Source organism: Hyalella azteca, unplaced genomic scaffold (assembly GCF_000764305.2).
Source record: "Hyalella azteca isolate HAZT.00-mixed unplaced genomic scaffold, Hazt_2.0.2 contig12663, whole genome shotgun sequence".
NCBI classification, from domain to species: domain Eukaryota; kingdom Metazoa; phylum Arthropoda; class Malacostraca; order Amphipoda; family Hyalellidae; genus Hyalella; species Hyalella azteca.
In genome coordinates this window covers 448,283-472,619 of record NW_025942615.1, presented here as the reverse complement: position 1 = coordinate 472,619, position 24,337 = coordinate 448,283, and the positions used below count along the sequence as shown (strand labels likewise).

The 24,337-nt window shown below is 41.0% G+C and overlaps 1 protein-coding gene across 1 annotated transcript; it reads right to left on the bottom strand.

Annotated features, from left to right (window-relative positions):
* Nucleotides 1-3,441: 3,441 nt before the first annotated feature.
* Nucleotides 3,442-15,124, bottom strand: LOC108676794. Its single transcript, XM_047883337.1, has 7 exons — nucleotides 15,103-15,124; nucleotides 12,748-14,607; nucleotides 12,172-12,386; nucleotides 11,641-11,866; nucleotides 8,596-8,741; nucleotides 6,179-6,329; nucleotides 3,442-3,571 (listed from the first exon to the last, which is right to left on the bottom strand). Exons 2-7 carry the CDS (start codon nucleotides 14,595-14,597, stop codon nucleotides 3,442-3,444), a joined length of 2,718 nt encoding a protein of 905 aa, XP_047739293.1. The 5' UTR covers nucleotides 14,598-14,607; nucleotides 15,103-15,124.
* Between the last annotated feature and the right edge of the window lie 9,213 nt (nucleotides 15,125-24,337).

The following is a 24,337-nucleotide window of genomic DNA, read 5'->3' as shown; positions in this document are numbered from 1 at the left end:
ATAGTGGATATCAGGGTAGCAGATAGCGTATATAAGCAGCCCTTAACATGAAATAGGAATGACAGCTCATTCGGCTGCTGAGACATTGAATACACAGCAAGTAAAGCTGGGAAAATTGAAGATGGTCATCGTCGACGAGATTTCTATGATGGGAACTAGTGTCTTCGAGCAAATTGATTGCAGATTGAGGCAGGTCTTCCATCAGTCCAGGAAGGCTTTTGGAGGTGTCTCAATTGTTGTTTTGAACGTTTTTCAACAACTGAGACCGGTGAGAGATGGATATGTCTTTGAAGATGAACATACAGCTATCCAGCAATTGGTTTGAAACACCCCGTGGCCGAAGTTCACGCTTTTTGGGATGTCTCAAATCATGAGACAGCGAGATGATTTGACCTTTGCTGAAGCATTGGGCAGACTGGCAAAAGAAGAAATGACAGAACAGAACATCAGGATGTTCAAGTCAAGGTGTTTCACTGCAGAGCAACTCCCAATTGAAGCAAAGAGTGTTGTGCATTTATTCTACACGAACAAAGATGTTGAATGCTGCAATGAGAAAATAATGATCGAGATGGAGTCAACTAGTTCCGATAAAGTGAATTTCAAGGCAGTTGATCGGGTTATTGATGTCCATTACATGACTGAAAAGAGGCAATCACTATTTATAGCCTATACAGAACTCAAAGGCTGCGGAAACACATGGCTTGTTGGAAAACGTGCGACTTCAAGTTGGCATCCGGTATATGATAACTGTGAATCTCGTCGTATCGGATTGCATTTTCAATGGAGCTACTGGTGAGCTGAAGTTCAATGAAATGTTGCACAACAATTTGGCTGCCGGTTACACCGATTTTGGTGATCCATCGATTGGAGTAGCAGCACTGCAAGCCAGAAAAAGTATTACGTTAATTCGGTGATTCAGCAGAATTGGACACCAATACTACGACTCAAGATCCAGTTCCCAATAACGCAGAAGAGAACCGTGGTTTTGAGGGAGCAATATCCATTGGTATACCGGCAGAGGCTAATACCATCCACAAGTCTCAGGGCTCAACGTTGTCAATAGTTGTAGTAAACTGGAAAGGTTTGTCAAGAGAGTTGCTATATCTTGGTTGTTCTCGGGCAACAACATTAAATTGCTTTTTTTTTGATAGGGAAGTTCAAAGCACCTAAATAACCTGGAGCAAATCGTCGCCCTACGCTGGAAATGGAAAGGATGAAAAGGGAGTCTCCATTGATTCCAAAGTTTACTCATCTGAAGGATCCGGCAGATGCGAAGTACCAAATCGTGAGCTTCAACATTCTGTCGTTCAGGAGTCACATCAATATACTGTATGTTGAAACGGTGCTGTATGCATCAAATATCATCCTACTGCAGGAAGTATGGTGTTATTGGAATGAGCAGTTTGTCGTAAATGGAAAAGGGAAGTCATCAGGAATGAATTGAGAGATCCTCGAGGAAAATGAACCATGGTTTTGACTTTTTGGCTTTTTCAGAATTGTCTCGAACATTTGAGGAAAAGAAAGCATTTGAAAATGAGCAGCAGGATAAGCAGGTAGAAATAACAAGTTGCAAAATAGAAAATTTGGTGATTATCAACGTCTACAGTGGTTGGAAAACAGATTTTGGGTTCTTTTGGGTCGAGTTTAGTCGAGTTGAGTCGAGTTGAGTCGAGTTGGGTCGAGTTGAATAGAGTTGAGTCGAGTTGAGTCGAGTTGAATCGAGTTGAGTCGAGTTGAGTCGAGTTGAGTCGAGTTGAGTCGAGTTGAGTCGAGTTGAGTCGAGTTGGGTCGAGTTGAGTCGAGTTGGGTCGAGTTGAGTCGAGTCGAGTAGAGTCGAGTCGAGTGACACTGCAGTTCGAGTCGAGTTGAGTCGAGTCGAGTAGAGTCGAGTCGAGTGACACTGCAGTTCGAGTCGAGTCGAGTCGAGTCAGAGGCGATGTGAATCTTCAACTTCTTCATCTTGAATCATTGTTCTACTCCCTAAACGCTATTGTCTCCATGCATTTGTTGAGCCCACCTTCGTAATGTACACTGGTCATCTACAATTAGGTTAATAATAACTAAGAAACGATCTACCTCACCTACCTGAAATTATTACAGCCACTGAGCAGGTGCAAAATTCCCATATTTAAAAAAATTGAGTTGATACCCAGTTTTTTAAGGCCGTTATCATTTATTTGCCTAATTCTGAAACGACTAACACACATACTTCAAATTGTGGTTGCCACTGCGCAGGTGTACAATTTGCATATTTCTCTTCTTTGTTTGAGATCCAGGTTCTATTGCAACTATTATGGGTAATTACCTAATTTCGGAACGAAGAAACCCACATACCTGAAGTTATTACTGCCTTTGCGTACGTGTAAAGGACAAATTTAAAACTTTCGTAAATTCCCCAATCAGGACCGTTTTTGCCGATTTAAGCTCGCATCCAAGGATTTCTACTGAAACGTGCAGTTTGCCACTGTGTATTTTTCTGCGAAGTTAAGTATACCATATGCTACCTCGGCTCGCCCTAACCCGGTTCACCCCAGCACGGTTCACTCCGACCTGGTTTTTCCCCTCCCGCTTCCTTCCGGAGCTCCATGAAATCTTCCCCCTACAAGACCTGATTTTTTCGCTACTTCAGCAAGCTTTTTTGGATTACTGTTCTCACCCATAGAATTAAAGTCGCTTTTGTTAATTAACTAATGTTCTTCTCAGTGAGGGGAAGGCACTCAATCGTGGTCTGGGACTGTTACGTCCGCAACACATACTAAGGATATAGTGGCCTGGGACTGTTACGTCCGCAACACATGCTAAGGATATCGTGGCCTGGGACTGTTACGTCCGCAACACATACTAAAGATATCGTGGCCTGGGACTGTTACGTCCGCAACACATACTAAGGATATAGTGGCCTGGGACTGTTACGTCCGCAACACATGCTAAGGATATCGTGGCCTGGGACCTGTCTCTTATACACATCTAGATGTGTATAAGAGACAGGTTGTTTCCTGCCCAGCTCTGTTGTTTCCTGCCCAGCTCTGTTATTGCTGTCTCTTATACACATCTAGATGTGTATAAGAGACAGCTGCCCAGCTCTGTTATTGCCTGCCCAGCTCTGTTATTGCCTGCCCAGCTCAGTTATTGCCTGCCCAGCTCCGTCATTGCCTGCCCAGCCCTGTTATTGACCTAAATAGACTGTAACAGTTGACGTTATTTTGTTTGCTTCACATTCAGGGCATCGCCTGCCATTTGGTTAGGTGGTTCTCCGCTATCTGCGGCCATCGTATTCAATTTTTCAGTTGCCATTCGTTGACATCCTACACAACACAGCAGTGCACTGGATCTGACCAATCTACGCCATTACTCTATATCATACAATAATAAACTCAATAATAAACATTACTCAATATCTTACAATAATAAACTAATAAACAAAGATTATCTGCCGTCCACTCACCCGAAAGCCTCGGCGCGCGTGTCGCCCCAGTAGTTCGTCCTGATGCCCGCCGCCTGTAGCTCCTGCAACAACAGCTGCTGCTCTGCTGCACGAAGTCTGCAGCCCTTCAGCCTGAGCTCTGCGAACCTGGGGGATAAAAACTGCAGTCTTATTCCCCCAGACGCACAGACTGCAGTGTCATTCCCCTTAGGGGACCGTCTAACCTAAATTGGAGATAGCCTATAACTCCTAAAGTTATTATCCGATCATCATGAAACTTCACATTCAAACGTAAAATGTAATGAAACACATGCTAAGGATATCGTGGCCTGGGACTGTTACGTCCGAAACACATGCTAAGGATATCGTGGCCTGGGACTGTTACGTCCGAAACACATACCAAGGATATCGTGGCCTGGGACTGTTACGTCCGCAACACATGCTAAGGATATCGTGGCCTGGGACTGCTTTGTCCGAAACACATTCTAGAAACATATTCCAGAGATGCTTTAGATTATACGTTAATGAAATATTTCTTAGTGCAGCCAAAAAATTGTTGTCTGGAATGCATTTCAAATTGACGAAAATGACGAACATAATTTTGTATGAACGGAAATTATCAAAATGAACACCAGAAATTTAGTTATTTGTTGTCTTTGCGAAAAGCAGTGAGCTCAAAATATTATTTGTATCTGCTGGAGCGTAACGAAGAATTGTGAATAAATGTACATTTAGAAACTTTATGAACTAATATTGAGGCATGAATGAAACTTGAGTGGGAAATTCATTCAGACTTTATTCAGCATTCATGGTTTTTTTCACAACTCATGACTTTATTAATCATTTTTGGCTTCATTCAACATTCGTACCTTTATTCATCATTTTTTATTTTATTCATTATTCATCATTAATGGATTTATTCATCATCCGTGACTTTATTCATTATTCATCATTCATGGTTTAGTCATCATTCATGACTGCATTCATCATTCACGGTTCATTCATCATCCATGGGCACCGCCCGCTGGTCCCCCCACAGTCTGGCGGTCGGTGATGTGGAGGTACACCAGCCTCGCCCTGTGGGGGACATGGGTACGTTATTGCCTGCCCAGCTCTGTTGTTGCCTGCCCAGCTCTGTTGTTGCCTGCCCAGCTCTGTTATTGCCTGCCCAGCTCTGTTATTGCCTGCCCAGNTGAAGCATGACTGGCAGAAGTTTGACAGAACTTCAAAGTCGACCACAAAGCCAGTGTTCAATTCAATCACACAACCGATGCCAACATGGGATTTATGCCCACGTGTCATCCACGTCCCATCAAAACTCACATCGAGGTCGAGAAATTCGTCGCCTTCCTTGTAAGTCCCACTCTCAGAGGAAGCATGCTTCAGGGCTGCTATCATCTCATTTTGCTTCGTTGTAAAGAAAAGGTTCATATTCTTATACAGAAAGTTACAGTGCCCATAGAAGGCTTGGGTGGCGAAGCCATGGGTTGACAGTGAAGCACAAATTCGCTTGCAACCGGCGAAGCCGTCACTGTTCATCAATGAATAATATACAAGGCTCAAATTCTTCAGAGTGAAATTACTCGCTCTACCGTCAAGTCCGGTCACACATTCAGCCTCATAAAACTTTGCTTCAACTTTACACTTACTGCATTTGGTGACAATCTTTGCTTCCATATGAAGAATCTGCACGGAAGCATCGCAAACGGCGCCACATTCGGAACACTCTGGATTACAGCGGAAAAGCTGGTTTATCAACGTTACAGGAATTAGGCAGTTACTGCCAGAATCCGGAGCCTGACTAGGTAAATCGGCTAAATCCTTCTCTGGTATAGCAGCCGCAAGCAGTTCTTGCCGACGTACGAGAGGATTCACCCAAGTAGGTGGCTCAACGGGTGGCTTTGGTCGCCGATCACACGGTTGAACATACCCAACTTTACCAAAATTCTGCCTCTTTCGCTTCGGCATCTTACCTCAAAGAATTCTGTAAATCTGCACAAAATTTAGGGGGAGAGAGAAAACACTCGCAACACCTACAAGTAGCACAGTTCAAAACACACTGAAGCTCACAGAACGATTGCAACGCTGGTACGAGGCTAGATAGCGACAGCGCTCTAGCACGGCAACCAATGATCGCGTCGTAGTAAACACAATATTACGTACAAACTAACACACGCACAGGCATGCTGCTTACACCATTGGATGCGTAAAAATGAGAGCTCCGCCCTGATATCTCTCATTGGCCGCTGAAGCAAGCCGTTCAAAATTGCCAGCTCGATTGGTCGGCTATAGAGCGACGTCAGAGCCGACGTCAGAGGTCGGCGCACTGATATCGGCCAATAGTACCAACCATACTAAAATGAATAAAAAACAAACTAACGCACGCACAGAGATGCCAATTACACCGATTTATGCGCCTGAAAAGCAGCTTTAAAATGGACCAAAAAACGAAAAAAGTGAAATTTTTCGATTTTTGGGTTAGACGGTCCCCTTAATACAAGGAAGCCTCAGCAGCAAAATATAAGGTTATTATTGGAAATGATATCATAAAGTTGAGTATTTACGGCGCTGTGAATAAGAGGCTAAAATATAAATAAAAAAGATAATATAATAGGAAATAATAACAATAATATGATAAAGAAATAATAAGAAGATAATATAATAGGAAACAAAGATAATATGAAACATTTTTGGCAACGGTTAATAAGGCAAAGAGACCTAATTTTGATACGCGCCGCACCGGGGGCTACGCACCTCTTGTTATGAGGGGCGAGGGAGGTGATGGTGTGGGCCACGGCCCCCCTGCACCCACTATCCGCCCCCTCCACGTACAGCGATGGTGAAGGGATGAGGGGCAGCGGCCTTTTGATGTAGGCGGGGGGCGAGAAGGGGCGCGTGTACACGGCTGCCAGGGCCATGCAAAGTCAGATAACAGTGAGGGAATAAGATAACAGTGATAGAACATGATGAGATAACAGTGATGGAACATGATGAAATAACAGTGAGGGAACATGATGAGATAACAGTGAGGGAACATGATGAGATAACAGTGATGGAACATGATGAGATAACAGTGATGGAACATGATGAGATAACAGTGATGGAACATGATGAGATAACAGTGAGGGAACATGACGAAATAACAGTGAAGGAATATGATAAGACAACAGAGAGGGCATGTAATAAGATAACAGTGAGGGCATGTAATTAGATAACATTGAGGGAATGTTACGGGATAACAGTGAGGACATGTAATGAGATACAGTGAGGGCCTGAAATGAGATAACAGTGAAGACATGTAATAAGAAAACAGTGAGGGCATGTAATAAGAAAACAGTGAGGGCATGTAATGAGATAACAGTGAGGATATGTAATAAGATAACAGTGAGGACATGTATTAAGATAACAGTGAGGGCATGTAATGAGATGACAGTGAGGGCATGTAATGAGATAACAGTGAGGGCATGTAGTGAGATTACAGTGAGGGCATGTAATAAGAAAACAGTGAGGGCATGTAATAAGAAAACAGTGAGGGCATGTAACGAGATAACAGTGAGGATATGTAATAAGATAACAGTGAGGGCATGTAATGAGATAACAGTGAGGGCATGTAATAGGAAAACAGTGAGGGCATGTAATGAGATAACAATGAGGATATGTAATAAGATAACAGTGAGGGCATGTAATGAGATAACAGTGAGGGCATGTAATAAGAAAACAGTGAGGGCAAGTAATAAGAAAACAGTGAGGGCATGTAATGAGATAACAATGAGGATATGTAGTAAGATAACAGTGAGGGCATATAATGAGATAACAATGAGGATATGTAATAAGATAACAGTGAGGGCATGTAATAAGATAACAGTGAGGACATGTAATTAGATGACAGTGAGGGCATGTTTTAAGATAACAGTGAGGGCATGTAATAAGATGACAGTGAGGGCATGTAATTAGATAACTGTGAGGGCATGTAATACGATAACAGTGAGGGCATGTAATATGATAACAGTGATGGCATGTAATGCGATAACAGTGAGGGCATGTAATTAGATAACAGTGAGGGCATGTAATAAGATAACAGTGAGGGCATGTAATGAGATAACAGTGAGGGCATGTAATTAGATAACAGTGAGGGCATGTAATTAGATAACAGTGAGGGCATGTAATGAGGCAACAGTGAGGGCATGTAATGAGATAACAGTGAGGGCATGTAATTAGATAACAGTGAGGGCATGTAATGAGGCAACAGTGAGGGCATGTAATGAGATAACAGCGAGGGCATGTAATTAGATAACAGTGAGGGCATGTAATGAGGCAACAGTGAGGGCATGTAATACAATAACAGTGAGGGCATGTAATGTAACTCTAAAACAATTGGTTCAAGGGACTGTACCCAGTAACGTGATCCCTCATCATATTATATGAAAATACAAAAGAAACAACTGGATAGCTTCTGTTATTGCAACAAATGTCGAGGTGATAGTAACCTTGCGAATATGTAATGAAGATGTGCATATGAAAAGTTTTTAAAGTATCATAAAGCAGAGACAATAGTATATATGAATATTTAAATCAATATTTAGATATTGATTGTGATCGTGATGATAGTGCTGTGGGCACACATCAAATGCAGCATTCGCCTGGTGAACCCGCCCATATGTTATTTTATAAGAGGAAATAAGTGCACTTTAGTTTAAAATTTACTCATCTAAGCTCCAGGGTCAAGATTCAAAGTTTGAGGTTCAAGCTCTGAACTTTCTAGCAGATTAAACAAAAACTAATTGAAGGGTTATTACGTATAATTACTGAATTGCACCCAATGATAAAACATGTTCAACTATTTCATCCTTAAATAATAGACACCTTATATCTATTCTCAATAAAATTTACAAATGACGGAAAATTGAGCAGCCGATGTTAATAACATGACACGTCTAGACTATACGTGGCGACTCCGTACAGCACAACGACTAACCTTGCGCTGCTATAGTACTGACATGGGCGATCAAACGATTTTCATCCAAACTTAAAACTCAAGTGTTAAAAATGTCACTTGTATGAAAACTCGAACAATAAGCGTGATGATTGTAGGTGTATTGACATATGTATTGTAATATACAATATATAATATTATAGTAACATACTCCAGACCCATTATTGACAAGACTAACTGAGTTTTCTGTTAATTCCACCGAAGGTGCCGAGGTCCAGGGGCGCCGCCATGCGGATGTGGAGCTCAGCTCCACGCGCCACAGCGGCGAGGGCGGCCACCCCAGCGGGGGTGCCCACGCATCCCCAGAACCCGACCAGCCGCACCCTGTCCCCCAGAAGGGTAATGGCGAGGCATGAATATAATGCCATCAGTTCAGGGAGATAAATAAGGTGAGGGAATAATGCTGAGTAACGAGGTTATTGTTCACTGCATCTTGATGCTTCTCGGTCTCACCAATTCAGTGCAAGGCACTGCTATGCCCTCTGCCGGGCCAAACTGGGTCAGGATGACCCACACAAAGTCAAAAAGTATGTCGATATATGATCAAGTCTCACTGATTTCAATGAATTCCATTTTGATTGTAAACGATGGACATAATTAAACAAATTCTTATAATTTAGTTAGTTCAGGAGTTATATCGCTCTAACCCCACAGCACAGCATATCCTCCTCTAGCTACGGCCATCGGTGGCCCGTGAGCGGCGGCGAGGGTAGGTGCTTGCGCTTCATGCCATTTCCTTTTAAATTACCTCTCATATTAACGTCTAGCTTGTTTCAGAACAGCCCCAATACCGTCAACCCCTGACGGTATTGAACTGTGCTGGCAGAGTTCTTCCCCTAATAAAATTTTCATGCGTCCTACTTCTGAAGTAGGTTCCGCCTAGGACTCAGGGAGCAGGCAAATCAGCTGCTCTTCGTAATCTTTAGGTCCTACTCTCCGATCCTACGCTACGAGAGTCTGGTTCTTACTCTGCTAGCTATTAGACAGTATTACTATGGGTCCGTCCCAGCTTCTGCAGCAGCTCGGGCTTTTTTCCATCAGAAAAAAAACTCACACGCACACACCCGCTCTTCCCAAGCAGGGATGAGGGTAGGGTAATTGAGGGCTAGCTGTATACTTGTTTTCAAATGCATATTGCAATGAAACACTGAACTCAACTAGCAAGGAAAAAAATCAGAACACCGAGTAATGATGCGCGTGGGAAAACATTTTCGCACTGTCCCAAAGATATAATGTAAGAAGTCCGCGATAATATACTAAACGGAACAGTAAAAGTGTTACGGGATCTTTGCATAAGGTTACATAACATAACATAACATAGGGATGTCGGCTCTGAAGTGTAGGCCTGATGTGGCCTGTCGCCGATTCTTTTCCATTTCGTGCCTTGTTCATAGATCTAAACTCGTGTCATTTGACCGGATCTTTTCATGACTGGCGATAGTTTGAAGAAGCTACTAGACTTCCACCGGGTTCGATAAGGAGCTAGGCATTTCAAATCTGAACATATATTTTTCCATAGCTTTATCTAGTCTGTTCTTGAACGCGTTCATACTTGGAGCGCCAACGATGTCATCGGGAAGGCTGTTCCACATGTCGGTGATTCGAAGCGAGAAGAAATTTTGTCGCGTGGAGAAGTTGCAGCGCAATTTTTTTAGCTTATAGCCGTGGCCCCTGGTGTTGGTTCTTGTTTCAAATTCTAGTAACCCTTCAGGGACCTTGTATAGACCATGATTATACTTGTATACTTCAATGAGGTCCCCACGCAGACGTCGATAACTGAGGCTTGGAAGCTTCATAATCTTCAATCTTTCTTCATAGGACTTGCCCTTCAAGCCTGGAATTATCCTTGTTGCACGTCTTTGAACATTCTCTATTAAATTTCTGTCCTTTTCGAATCTCGGTGACCACACAACGTTTCCAAACTCTAGACTCGGGCGTACGACGGCAACAAACAACTGCTTCATCGTTTCTGCATCTAGGAACTCGTATGAGCGTCTGATCAGTCCAAGAAGTTTGTTGGATGTGTTAGCTTGCGTTTCAACATGCTTAGAAAATTTCAGCTCCTTGTCGACATAAACTCCGAGATCTTTTTCCACACTAGACTTTTCAATCATTACTCTCTCGTTGCAACCATGTCTTCTCATACTGTAATCTTGCTGTTCATTGTTCTTCCCGAGGTGAAGTACTTTACACTTGTCAGCATTAAACCGCAGCTGCCACGTGTCAGCCCAGTTAACTAAGCTGTCAAGAACGGTACTATCTCGACGCTAACCCAAGCAATATAAAATGAACGAAAAGTATAACAATGATACTAATTTCCGATGGAGCTAATTGGAAGAGTCTCATAATTTTTCTTGTCTAGCATGACAAGAATGAGTAATGCAACTTCTTCACACTGCAACTTCTCCACGCGACAACATTTCTTCTCGCTTCGAATCACGGACATGTGGAACAGCCTCCCCGATTGCATCGTTGGAACGCGTTCACAGACTAGATAAAGCTACGGAAAAAATATATGTTCAGACTTGAAATGCCCAGCACCATATCGAACCCGGTGGAAGTCTAGTAGCTATTTCAAACTATCGTCAGTCATGAAAAGATCCGGTCAAATGACACGATTTTAGATCTTCTGTGAACAAGGCATAAAAAGGAAAAGAATCGGCGACAGGCCACATCAGGCCTACACTGCAGCGCCGACATCACTATGTTATGTTATGTTATGACGTATCTGGCGATGTTACCCCTTTATTTAATTTATAACGAAACTAATGCCAAAATCAGCTAAATGCAATATAACTGCAATAATTGAATTATAAAATATTTATTAGAGATATAAGCTTGCATTGAAGTGTGCAAAGTTACATGGAGACGAATACCGACATATTACAAACGAACTCGTACGTCCGCGTACAAGTGCACCGACGGTTTCTGGAGCAGAAGCTGGGCAAGGGGTGTGCTCAAGCTCGAACGACCTGGAAGCTTCTGCTTAGGGTCTGCCGCTATGGGCCTGAAGTGCCTCAGTTGGGCAGCGTACAAGCGGGGTAGGACTACGTCAGACAAACCCGAGCCATACTCTCAGGATACTATGAAGTCATTTATACTGACCAGTCGCTGATTTCAGTCTGGTACCCAGACTAACTCACTCTAATCCACATCAATCCCTGGGCAGAATCTTAGTCATTACCTTCTATTCTCAGGACACTCGTACCCTCAGAGCTCTTACCCGCTGTTTGGTAGCGGCAGGAGGAGGTCGTCATGGGGCTGGTAGGTGTAGTAAGGAGGCTGGTAATCGTAAGGATGGAACAGGTTAAGCCTGACGTCCACACCGCCTGCCTCCGCTAAAAGCTCTCCCCATTGCGCCTTTCTCAAGGCGGCGGCTTCCATCTCCACCACCAAATGCTTCGGCCGCGAATGCCGCAACATTTTCGTCACCGCTGAGACATGGCGAACTGCGGCGGACAACATGGAACAAAGTCAAATGATTTCGTGCTGCGCTGTCGTGGACAAAGCAGTAAAGCAGCATTTGTATCAACACGAGTGAACGTCACCACCACACCCAACACGAGTGGTCGTCACCCACCGCACCCAACACGAGTGAACGTCACCCACCACACCCAACACGAGTGAATGTCACCCATCACACCCAACACGAGTGAACGTCACCCACCACACCCAACACGAGTGAATGTCACCCACCACACCCAACACGAGTGAACGTCACCCATCACACCCAACACGAGTGAACGTCACCCACTGTTTCTGACGTTCCAGTCCTCGTCCTCCGTCAAAGTGGCGAGCTCGGCCACTTGCTCCGCGTGGTCAGGGCAGCGCGTGACGCAGTCCATCACATCGGCGGCGGTGACACCTGCGTCGCGTAGCGCCTCCTTCAGTTCCCCACACCGTCGTAGGAAGTGGCGGGGGCTGTCCCTACTCAGCATCTGCACCACGTACAGCAGCACTTCCCGCAGCCTGGGGAAGAAGCGCATGTGGAGATTCACTGTGGAGTTTAGGGCAGTGCATTCACTCAACAAGATAGGTAACCTGCACAGGTTCTTTGCCAGTCTACTATTAAACTAAATATGTCAGTTTCCTACTGGCCTGTTGTGTCACGAAATGAGTGTTTCCCGCTGGACTGGTATGACACAAAATTTATCCGTTTCCGACGGGTCTGCTGGACCACAATATAAATGTTTGTCTGTTTCCAACTAGGCTGTCGTGCAACAAAATATGTTTGTATCCTGCGTGTCTTTCACATGATGTGCTGTTCTCTTATGATGGCTGTAATCTTTATGCTACTCACTGCTGAAATGCATCACATAATAATACTCACTGACTCAGTTCTTCCTTTGGGACTCCTAGGATGTTATTGAGGGAGTCGGCGCTCTCTCCAATGATGCACTGAACAACGTAATCACCTGCAAACATTTCCTGCTCACTCTTGTGCTTGAATTCATAGCTTGAACTCCTGTTCAATCCCAGAGGCTTATGCTCTTTCAACACGATTGAGAGCACAACTGCAGAATCGGACTTTTCATCTCCTTTTAGTCTAACCTGACATCTCGGTTTAATAGCCCGCAACTCCGCTTCTGAGAAAGTCAGGACGTTGTCGCGGAGCAGCTTCAACGCTTCAGCACCGACGAGAGCAAACATGTTGTCCACCAGGACGTCCAAGTCCTCATCAATCGAACCCGATAGTTTGGTGTGAAGCAGTTTTCTGTACAGTCGTAGCTTATCTGGTGCCACGTCCCCGGGCGTTTGCCACGAGGGTATCGCCTCAGGGAAGTACTTATGCATCTCACAGAAATGAACTAAGTTAATAGGCTCCGAGAATTGACTTCTGATATCGTTGTTGAGGCACATGAAGCTCCTTGTCATCTCCCCCGTCGGCGTTCCATCACTCAAAGACTCTTCATACCGCCTCAAGAATTCCAGCTGGTCGTCAAGCTCCGTAAGCGGCATGATTTCGAACTGAGTGAAGCTGACATCATGACTCGTCAGAAGTGGCTCCAGCTTCTCCTTTACGGCATAAGGACGAGCCGTGATCAACACACGGCAGTTGTTGCGCCTTGTCTTCTCGATTACCTCAATAACAACTTTCTTGGAAACGTCATTGACTTCGTCGAAGCCATCGACTATAATTAAGACATCAAGACGCAGGAGAGCCTTGAGGATATTTTCTTTCCCTAGTTCAATGCACAAGTCTTCGAAGTGTTGCTCGATGACGTCACTCAATGTTGTCGTGGTGCGATCACGGCACTCGAAGAAGATGACTTGATTAAATGATTTCAAGAAATCATCAGCTTTTGGAAGTGGCTCGAAGAATTGCAGCACAATGTTCTTGACGAGAGTCGTCTTGCCAGCTCCAGCGACGCCCGTCACCACTACAATCTTCTCCGGAGCTCCAAAAATCTTGAAATAAGGGAAAACTTCTCCGCCAGATAGTGCTTTCACCTCCAGGTCGAGGGCGTGGAACACGTCCCGACGTTTCACCTTTATTGTTTCATTGCCTAGACTGAGCACCTCACCGGAAAGTCTGGATTCCCAGAGGAGTCTGAAGGCTGCTTTTCCGCTCACCATCAGCCTCGAACACCAGTAGTAAAGGCTCGTCTTGTCAGTTGATTGCAGTTTTGCAATGTCATCGCTCAGCTCATGTTTCATATCTTCGATCTCTCCTTGGTTAAGAGAATAGAAGCTTCCGGCTTCATCTATCAGCTCAACCAGCGCTGCTCGCAGACCTTCGAAATTTTGCTTGCTCTCAACGGCCTGCAAGTTGTGAAAGGAATTGTTCCGCCAGTCCTTGACTTCTTTTAACTTTTTCAGCAGTTCACGATAATCTTTTGAGCTATCTTTGCGAACTATTGTGATAATATAATTAAACAGACTAAAGATGGCAGTGACGTCTTGTTCGTCGGGATTTGTAACTGTTTCAAAAGCCTTTGACAAGAATCCGAATGCCTTTTTCCATTCTGTGTTGGAGAAAGCGTCTTCGTTTTTGTCTCTCCGAAGCCGATCCAGGTATTGTCTATAAGTTTCATGACTTTTCTTGTCTTGGCACTCTCTGTTCAGGATAAGCCCCATGATCTTCGGGCTGAGGCACAAGTTACCGAAAGTATTACGGTAAGTCCATTTGAATTTTTCGCCATCCAAACCGACTTCTGATGCATCTGTCATGCTCGCCATCTTGTAGGATCTGTTGGGAGAAATACAATTAGCGAATGAAAATGCAATGATCTATTATTTCGATGTTAATAATGTTGAATAAAAAAATGAAAGTATTGTGCAATGTGTCTTTGAATGGATGCTGAATTGAGTGGAATGAATTCAAATGAATGACAGGAACTTTGCGATTTTGTGATAGGGTCCTCGTGTGGGGTTCTAGTCTACACGTACAATAATGAGGTATAGGTTGACTGGTATAGCCTCGTGATATAAGTGAAGGTTAGCTATTAAATTGACTGACTGGAATGAATGAATTTTATTAAGAGCTGATTGCGACACGGATAATTTAGATGTTACAAAGACGTTGTATTAAATAATATCCCTGGCAAAAAGGATTTTTATCAGAAATGTAAAAGCAAATCAAAGAGATAGTTTGACAGGATATATCTACAAGGAATAACATAGGAAGAATTAGCTACAATGAACTAAACTGAACTAGATTCACGTGGCCTAGAGCCCAACCGACCTCTAATGATGATCGTCCGGAAGATAATGATTATGAACTTGATGTAAACGCTACGTTAGCTTCCTACGCAACGTTGTCAAGTTAGGGGAGAAGGCTCATTTTGTTGCGGTATTCGTAAACCGTAATTTTCTTACACTTCTATACATGGCACTCAATTCATGGCATTTCTATGTAAATACAAATAACGAATAATACCCTCGCCTTGCATCCCCTGCAAATTGTCAGTAGAAACTTCTATTGGCATATTTTCTTTATTATTTTTAATTATTATTTTATTGTCAGGGATATGTTACCCCAAACCTCGACACGACTTTGCTCAATATCATATCTAAGTGATGGAGAAAAGCGGTTCAGCAAGATTATTTAAACATTCGATCAGTATTATTATATAATTTCGATAACCGAAGCAAGAATATTACTTAAAACATTTACATAAAAATTTTACAGCCTTAATATAAAAATAGAAACAATGGGATATTTATCGATCGAATACAGACCATCAAGTGTCTTCTTGCACGTGTGACGTTATATCTCAAAGATAAATTATGTCTAAATATTTGCATTACTTACGAGATGTTTCCTTCCACGAAAAGTCTCTTATAGTCCTACTCGAGAACCATAATGAAATAGATGACAAAATAGAAATATATTATATAATAGTGATAATGTTGAGCAGAAGTCGTCAGTATAACGCCGTCTGGTAGATGACAGTGATAATGTTGAGTAGAAGTGGAAAGTATAACACCGTCAGGTAGATGACAGTGATAATGTTGAGTAGAAGTCGTCAGTATAACGCTGTCAGGTAGATGACAGTGATGTTGAGTAGAAGTCGTCAGTATAACGCCGTCAGGTAGATGACCACGAAACAAGCGTCGTCAACGCAGCGTTGCTACGGACAAGTTCTAGCCGGTCGATCGTATGCAGGCTGCGTGGCCTCTCGAAGACTCGTACGCTAATGGATATTCGAGATAATTTCTACTTCTTCTTTTTGCTACGAGTATATGGAGAACTTGTTTAGTTAATTTGCGTGTTCACTGCTTATAAACTGATCAGACATGCGGTCAATATTAATTACCCAATATTTTCAATTACAATTTAATAAACGAACTTCAATTCAAGTGCCAATGTAAATGATACGTTACAGTGCCACGTGCCGAGGATAGATTGTTTGTCGCAATTATCTACTAAGCGTCATAAACAACTTAAGTAACAACAAATATAAGTCCTCTACAACGAGATATTCAGATATACACACAGACTGAGACGCGTATCGATCGCTTTATCTATAAGATCTAAGCGATAACTTCAGCATCTCTCGAAATGTCAGGCAAAAAATAAATACAAGTCACCCGTATTTTTCAGAGTTGAATTGAAAGTAAGAAAGATACCAAAACTGAGCAGAGATTGAAGAATTGAACAATTTTAATGAGCGGTACGGTGAGTAAGACAGTATTTCACCGGAGCACTGCAAGGTGTTCTGTGCGACACCGCAGTGTAGAGATCACTGGCACTACAACTGGACGGCACCGCGGTGCAAAAACTTCACTACAACGCATATATCACTGTATCAAACTAAAACTGAATGAATGTCACTATTGATTGTGAATAATATTTTGCTGAATTGATTGAAACGGAAACTTTTAGTAAAAACAAACAGGAGCATCTTGCCCGCTATAGTTTAGCCTAAACTGGTCTGAATTTTTTAGATGGACGCGCGACGCAGGGAATAATAATAATAATAATATTAATAATAATAATAATAATAATAATAATAATAATAATAACACTATTATATATAATAGTAATAATAATATTCTGAATAATATAAACATTCAGCGACGCTACATATTTTGGCGGTAAAAGTACTACTTTGTTATATAAGTACTCAACATGAATGTTTTTAACGATGATGTTGGTAATGATCGATATCAGTTGGAATAAGTAGCAAATGATTTATTCGGGCACATTTACACCACATCACTCAGAGTAATGAGAGAAAATTTGTCCCGATAGTGATGCACTTTGGCCAATGTCTAAGGCTTCCTGAACTAATTTAGCCCTACCAAAGGACGTACCTTAAATTATTGTGGCAGTGAAGGATTTAAGCCTCCATCTTTGATCTTGCTGGTATAGGAGGTAAGCTAGGAAACGCAGCAAACGTCGACTATTGAATTTATGACCACTCAAGACATAGTACTTTATTGTTATTATATTGTTTTATTATTATTAATATCACAATAATACTTTATGCTAATACTAATATTCACTGCAATTTTAAACGAAAGCTTTTTCGTTTCTCTTTACTCGCTGCCAATCCTGAATCCTTTGCTTAATAATTGAACAGTAATTTTCAATACAACTTTGTTCCATGTTACGGCCGAGCATTGTGATTTGAATCAAAATTTATTGTAATTTCATACGTTAATAACTCGTAATTGTTGAATTTTCCGACCAGTAAAGAAGCTGTCAATTTAAACTGTTGGTTTTAAATATAAATCAGTTCTCCAGTCCTTAAATATAAATCAGTATAAATCCTTCAAGAGTCCCGGACTAATTCTACAAAATCGCAGTGCCGTAAATAAATTGAATTTAAAAAGTTATTAATGCTCAATCTATATAAGAAACTGCTTAACTGATACTCGTGAACTTATAACAAACTTTTTGCTGCTTTGAAGTTTATAAACTTTTTGGTTTGGGAGAACTTTCAATTTGAATTTAAAAAGTTATGAATGCAAATTTTATTTTAGAAACGACTCAACTGATGCTCGTGAAATTATAACAGATTATTTGCTGTTATAATGTAAAAAACTTTCGAGGTTTGGGAGAGCATTCGAGCTAAATTTTAAAAGTTATTAATACTAATTCTTTTTTAGAAACGGCTGAACTAATACTCGCGAAATTATAGCAGACTTTTTCCAGCCGTAAATTGAATATATTTTTAGGTTTGGGAGAATTTTCGAGTTGGATTTAAAAAATTATGAATGCTAATTTTACTTTAGAAATGGCTGAACTGATCCTCGTGAAATTATATTAGACTTTTCGCTGCTTAAAAAAGGAATAAATTTCTAGGTTTGAGATAACTTTCGAGTTGAATTTAAAAAGTTATGAATACTAATTCCAGTTTAGAAACGGCTTAAATGCTACTCGTAAAATTATAGCAGACTATTTTCGCTTAAAAGTAGATACCTAAATTTCTACGTTTGGGAGAACATTCGAGTTGAATTTGATAAGTTATGAATGCTCATTCTTTATTAGAAACTGCTGAAATGAAACTTGTGAAATTATTACAGACTTTTTGCCGCTTTAAAGTGAATAAATTTCTAGGTTTGGGAGTACTTTCGTGTACTGGAAATGCTGGGTTGGAAAATCCATTAGATTAGTTTCCTATTAGTTGATTTAGAGTTGAAATTAGACTATAACCCTAATTCATCACATTTCCCTATCATGTGCTGTTTATCGCTAGTGTGTTCTAAAGACATTCTCATAATTAGTTATGTGGCAGTGCCTAGTCGGCAAATGCCATTCGATCTCCCGTCCAAATTATCGATAGTCACCTCGCCATATATATTCACCACAAGCAAACATTGACCGAGGTAATCGTCGGACGCGACATGTATCATATAGGCACGAATGCCACAGACACGCCACATGCCACAGTCACACTCTTTCCACAGCTGACATATTCGTTGAAACCACACCACCAAATAAATACAAAACATCAATGTGCTAATTTTATTAATAAGCAGGTCTTTGAATTTGTTTACAAAACAAATTTACCCATGATACAGAATCCTTTAGGGTCGCACCCCACACACAATAAACGCTCCCAAATCTATCGCAATATAGTGGCTTCTCAGCCTTCAAAAATGATTAATAACATCGGGTTCTGCATTGGAGGACAATTTCTCCAGCGCGTTGACCCCGGCCCATGGATACTGATGACGTACAGTCGTACACAAATTTGATGGCTAACAAACGAAGTTTCGCGATAATATGACATCTGGGATTGTTATGCTCTGCATTTTCAACACATTTCAGTATCAACGTAGAAAATTTGGCCTTGATCTTCCATTGTAAGTTCATATGTTTAATGCTTGAAGTGAAATCTTATGTTAGCTTCCTTTACTTCGTATATATAAATTTTCAGTACTTGATCTAAAGTTCGTTCGTTTTCAAACATCAAGCCACTTGTGCACTCGTGTGCCGGCATCGCTTAAATTCCCATTTTATAATTGAAATTCTACTGCAATCAACACAAGTAAATCTTGAAGCTATTAGGTTCTTTTAAAAAGTAATGTAGGTAATGTCTACAAAAAATCTATATTCAGGACTCACTAGTCTAAACCTGTTAAGAAGGAAGGCAAAGGAAGAAAAGAAGGAGGAAAGAATATGAAATGAAAAGAAGAAAAAAGTAAAGAAGAAGGAAATAAAATTAAGAAGAAAAGAAGAAGGAGAAGAAAATTAAGGAAGGCAAGACGTGAATTTCCACGCACGACACAGGGACACAGGGACCAAGGAGAGTCGGACGACGCAGCAGCGATCGTGCTGGGAAGTGTTTTCGTTCTTGAACTGATATTGATTGTACATTATGTATTGTCAGGAATATTGATGATACAAATATTTATTTAAAGTCTATTGCTTCTTGAACTGATAGTGTTTGTACATTATAATCATTACAATAATCATTTATAATATGGAAGATGTGAATATTCATTTCGAATAGTTTTACGATTGATAGGCTTGAGCAGACAGCGAGACGATGGGAGGATTGATTTGTCATGGTATCTCCCAGAATTAATTGATAGAAAATTCTCGAGACGTGGTGCTTCCTCATGATCTTGTTACCAGGGAAAAATAACAAAAAATACTTCATTACGCCTCCCCAGACATTTTAATATCAGTAATTTCCTACTAGTAAGTTAAGATGTGGCTATGTGAATAATGCAGAAATAAATTCGTTAATATATTTTTTATGAATGAAATTATTGATGATGTAATAAAATTCATGCATTTATTTTAGTGGTTCGGACTTCGGACCTGTTTTCATTCTAGTTTTCATTTTTACTGATACTCAACTTGCAACACTCAATAGTTTACGCATAATTCAAGTTGAAAGGTATGTTCCCGGAGAGTAACATAAGGCGGGTGGTTAAGAGCGGCCGATAATAGTAGAGAAGCTAATATTCGGTGAAAAGAGTCGAATTTACGTTAACAAGAAGTGGAAGTAATGCGAGATACAAAGCAAATTACATGAACCGAGACTTAGAATATATTTTGTTTTCAGCATACATATCACTTTTTGTTTTTCAATTCGTGCGTGAGTAATGCTGTACATGTTCATAATTACTGAAAATCTAACAATAATTAATGGGAATAATAAGGTGTTTCCGCGTATCTCTCCCGGAAACAAGATCAAGAAGTTACCCCTCGTTGCGATAATTTTCTATCAATCAATTCAGTGGAGACTATCACAAACTAATTCTCCGCCCATGACGCTGTCTATTCGTTCAAACGTATCAATCGTGTGATACTAGCATAGTGTTACACACTTAGTGAAGTTAATTGAAATAGATATTTATATCTTTATAGAAGTATAAAATGGAAAATTATTCATCCATATTATACACATATTTTCAAATTCCATGTAAGTTCCTATGTTCGTAATTAGAATCTGTCAATCTGATGTTGCGGTTTGGAGAATCTATGCGTAAAAAGCCTAAAAGGATGATACCGTGAGGGTGCTAAGAAATTTCGGATTCCTGGCCGAAGCGTAGATGCGGTATTGAAAATGAGGAAATGTCTTGCCCTGAGCTTGAAGCTTTATGTCTGTTGGTCGTCAGGGTTGCTGCTCCACTACAGAATACAGATGGGGTTGTTCCACGGAAGTGCGATTAACTCATGATATCTTTGCCTATATTATTGTTACCGCTCGCTATCATATTTTTATTTACGTGGATGATTTTATCGGAATGAAAATATATGTCATTTTGACACGACACTAAAGCTACTGAACACAAGGCAGTTTCTGAGAGCGTTTCTGAGAGCGTTTTGAGCTCCGCTGCTGTCCCTGCACTAAATTGTTTCACTCCATTCGGCTGTCCGCATTGTTCCCATCATTAAAAATGTTCAGGTTGCACGAAACATAGCATTTGGCGTCCTCGCAACATATCAAATGTTCAGACTCTGCACGAAACATGGAATTTTGAGCTTTGCACCGCATGCAACAAATTCATTTTACGCGCATTAATAACATTTAACTTAGATCTCCCAGGTTAATTTGAATAACTTAGATTACAAAGCTCATACATTACTATTCCAATTATTAATATTATTTGAAGTCACTGAAATCGATCAACACAATGAATATTTTCTTCGAATACTTTTTCTTAGAATAAATAATTGAAAAACGAATTGTTTATTAATTTCTTGTTCAGTTATTTAAACCTTCGTAACATTGCTTCCTTCTTGGGAAATGGAGATCGACCTCAAGCGCATTGCTCTCGCAATTTATTTAATTGAAGGAAAATATTGCAACTTGAGTCAATATATTGCAATATATATCTATATATTGAATCAATATAAATATTGCAACATAAGTCAAAACAGCAAAAATAAACTTTATTTTAATATCTGATAAAACATTGCATAATAAAGAATCGAAGCAGGCCAACATGTCTGACCAAAGCTGTCACAGTATGTGATATTGACGGCATTTTTTCGTCCATGTTGTTTCTCAGTATCTTGCAAAGACTCGTCTGGGGAAAGAGAAGATAACAATGCCCGATAAAAGCGCTGCTCAGACATCTGACGTATTTAATTTTCTTAAATGTTCAGCACTTCGGTGATTGTTATTTAACAAGGTTGCACCACGATTCTTTATGGGAATGGATAAGTTTGAACTGTCGAGAACTTCATCAGCTCTAACTTCATACACAGAATTTGATTTACCTTTGCATCTATTCACGCTCGAGCCATCGCATGAATTGCATGGCATGGTCGACCTCTCTTCTAAGAGGTTAGTTGACGGAAAGAGAACTGTTGCATTTGCACATATTAGTTGGGAGTTCTTGCCAGAAACAGCTTCCCAACTTCTACCAGGAAACACTGGCACATTATTAGCGTTAACCATTGACTTCATCGAAGGCGGACTCCCTGGAGGAGTAAACTTGTAACTAATTTCTGATGGCAAACCATCAAAGTTTTTCTATCGAGTTTTGATTGATTGGCAAACTCAGAGCCTGACAAGAGGCGTTTGTCACACTTGACTCAGGCTTAAAAGTTATAGAATGAAAATTTTTAAATTCAGAAGTTTCGTCATCACTCGAGCAGAAAATAGAGTTGTTTAGTGGACAAAAATATTCCGGTGTGGTACGAAGGGGACTCTACGAGGGCAAGTTCTAGAAGTAAGTTGTGCCCGGCCACGCCCTCTATTCGGTATCGGGCGGTTCTTTTACCTGGTCGCATTCTTGCCAATTTAAGAGAGTATATATTTTATATGTAATGGGAATGTTTGATGAAAGAAGACTTTGTTTAAAAAAATAAAAAATAATAAGACTCAAGTCTGTAAAACTTCACAGCGGGGAAAGAATGACAAAGTACTAGAGTCGCATATAAGAGAGGCGTTTACAATAGTGGTATTTTAGTTTACAATTGAATGATGAATAGTCAAATTGGTTCAAATGAAAACTACACAAACAATAGATTGGATAAATTTATTAATCAACCATTGATGATTAAGAAAACTATTTTCATAACAAAGTCAAGACAATTTCTGGAAAATTTATGGACTCGCCAGTTGCCAAACGTACAAAGACCCTCGAAGACACAAAAACTGAGGAGCCATTTCCGCCATTTGGAATTCGAATTGACATTAGCCCATTGATATAGAAACACCCTTTTGATGGCAAAAGCATGCTGGAATTTCATTAATTTCTTTCTATTGTCATTTTACACCCTACTCAATTCCAACTGCACCTCTTTTCCTAACAACACACATTGAACACACAAGCCCCTGTGCATGTGTGCCTTGTCTCATTCAAACTACATTTGCGTGTGATATGCGTTAGTCTTGCATATCACAAGGGTTGTGGGGGCTTGTGATGATGAAGGCTTGAATGAGCCTTCAGATGATGAAGGCTTGAATGAGCCTTCAGATGATGAAGGCTTGAATGAGCCCCTGTGCATGTGTGCCTTGTCTCATTCATAACATAACATAGCATAACATAGTGATGTCGGCTCTGAAGTGTAGGCCTGATGTGGCCTGTCGCCGATTCTTTTCCATTTCGTGCCTTGTTCATAGAATCTAAACTCGTGTCATTTGACCGGATCTTTTCATGACTTTTCAAATCACACTTGCGTGCTACTGACCAAATGCATAATACTATACGCTTATTTTTCATGCTCAACGCTCATTAGGCATTCTTTCTAGCAATACCCTGTTTTTACGGCCTCTTTCTTATTTCTTTCAATAAATAGATGTATCCTACCTCATACTACATTGAGGCAGCCAATGTAGTATGAGCTTCATATCAATATTGGAGCTTCAACTGACTGCATTTCCCTTCTTCTTGCATTTGGGTAGTACTGGAGATTGTAGATTCATTCAATTAGCTCTCCGACTATATAGGTAATTAGTTATTGGTACAGACATATTTTTGCTGCTAGTTAGAAATAAACATTTCTCGGACAAGTCTCTGTAGTCCGAGGTTAAGTTGAGACGACTTCGCAATAGCCGTTACTCCAGTTAGTGCTCTCTGTGTATGGGACAGAGACGTGCATGGGCAGAGAAGAGGTTGGCTCACAGTGCATTTCAGGCCTGCAACGGCAGGTAGTGCTTATCCGACTCCGGTTGCAGCCGCTACTGCGTCAGGTGTGTCTAGCAGAGTGCTATCGCTACAGACAAGAACAATAAGAGGATTTTTGTCATTGTGTTGGCCTATTACGCTGATTCATTCATGCACCTCAGTTTTATTTGCTTCTTTTTAGCGCATTTTCTCATTTATGGAAAAAATGCACTATTGTGCTAGCCATATTCGTCCGTCTGTCTGTCTGTCTGTCCGTCCGTGACTTCACGTTTTCGTCGACGAGAAAATGCGCTCTCTGTCACTCACTGCAGTGAGTACTGAGTTATATTTTTTTTCTAGCGAGATCGCGCCAGGCCAGTACACGAACCGTGTTTATACCGACATGCTGCTTGACGGTGAGGTGTATTGACCTGCAGCGATGCCTGTCCCTG

Coding starts and splice junctions, on each gene's coding strand:
- LOC108676794 (XM_047883337.1), bottom strand. CDS start 14,597: ATGGCGAGCATGACAGATGCATCAGAAGTCGGTTTGGATGGCGAAAAA. Junction 11,867..12,171: donor GGACTGGAACGTCAGAAACA/GTGGGTGACGTT, acceptor TGTCCGCCGCAG/TTCGCCATGTCTCAGCGGTG. Junction 6,330..8,595: donor TGGAATTAACAGAAAACTCA/GTTAGTCTTGTC, acceptor TGGCCCTGGCAG/CCGTGTACACGCGCCCCTTC.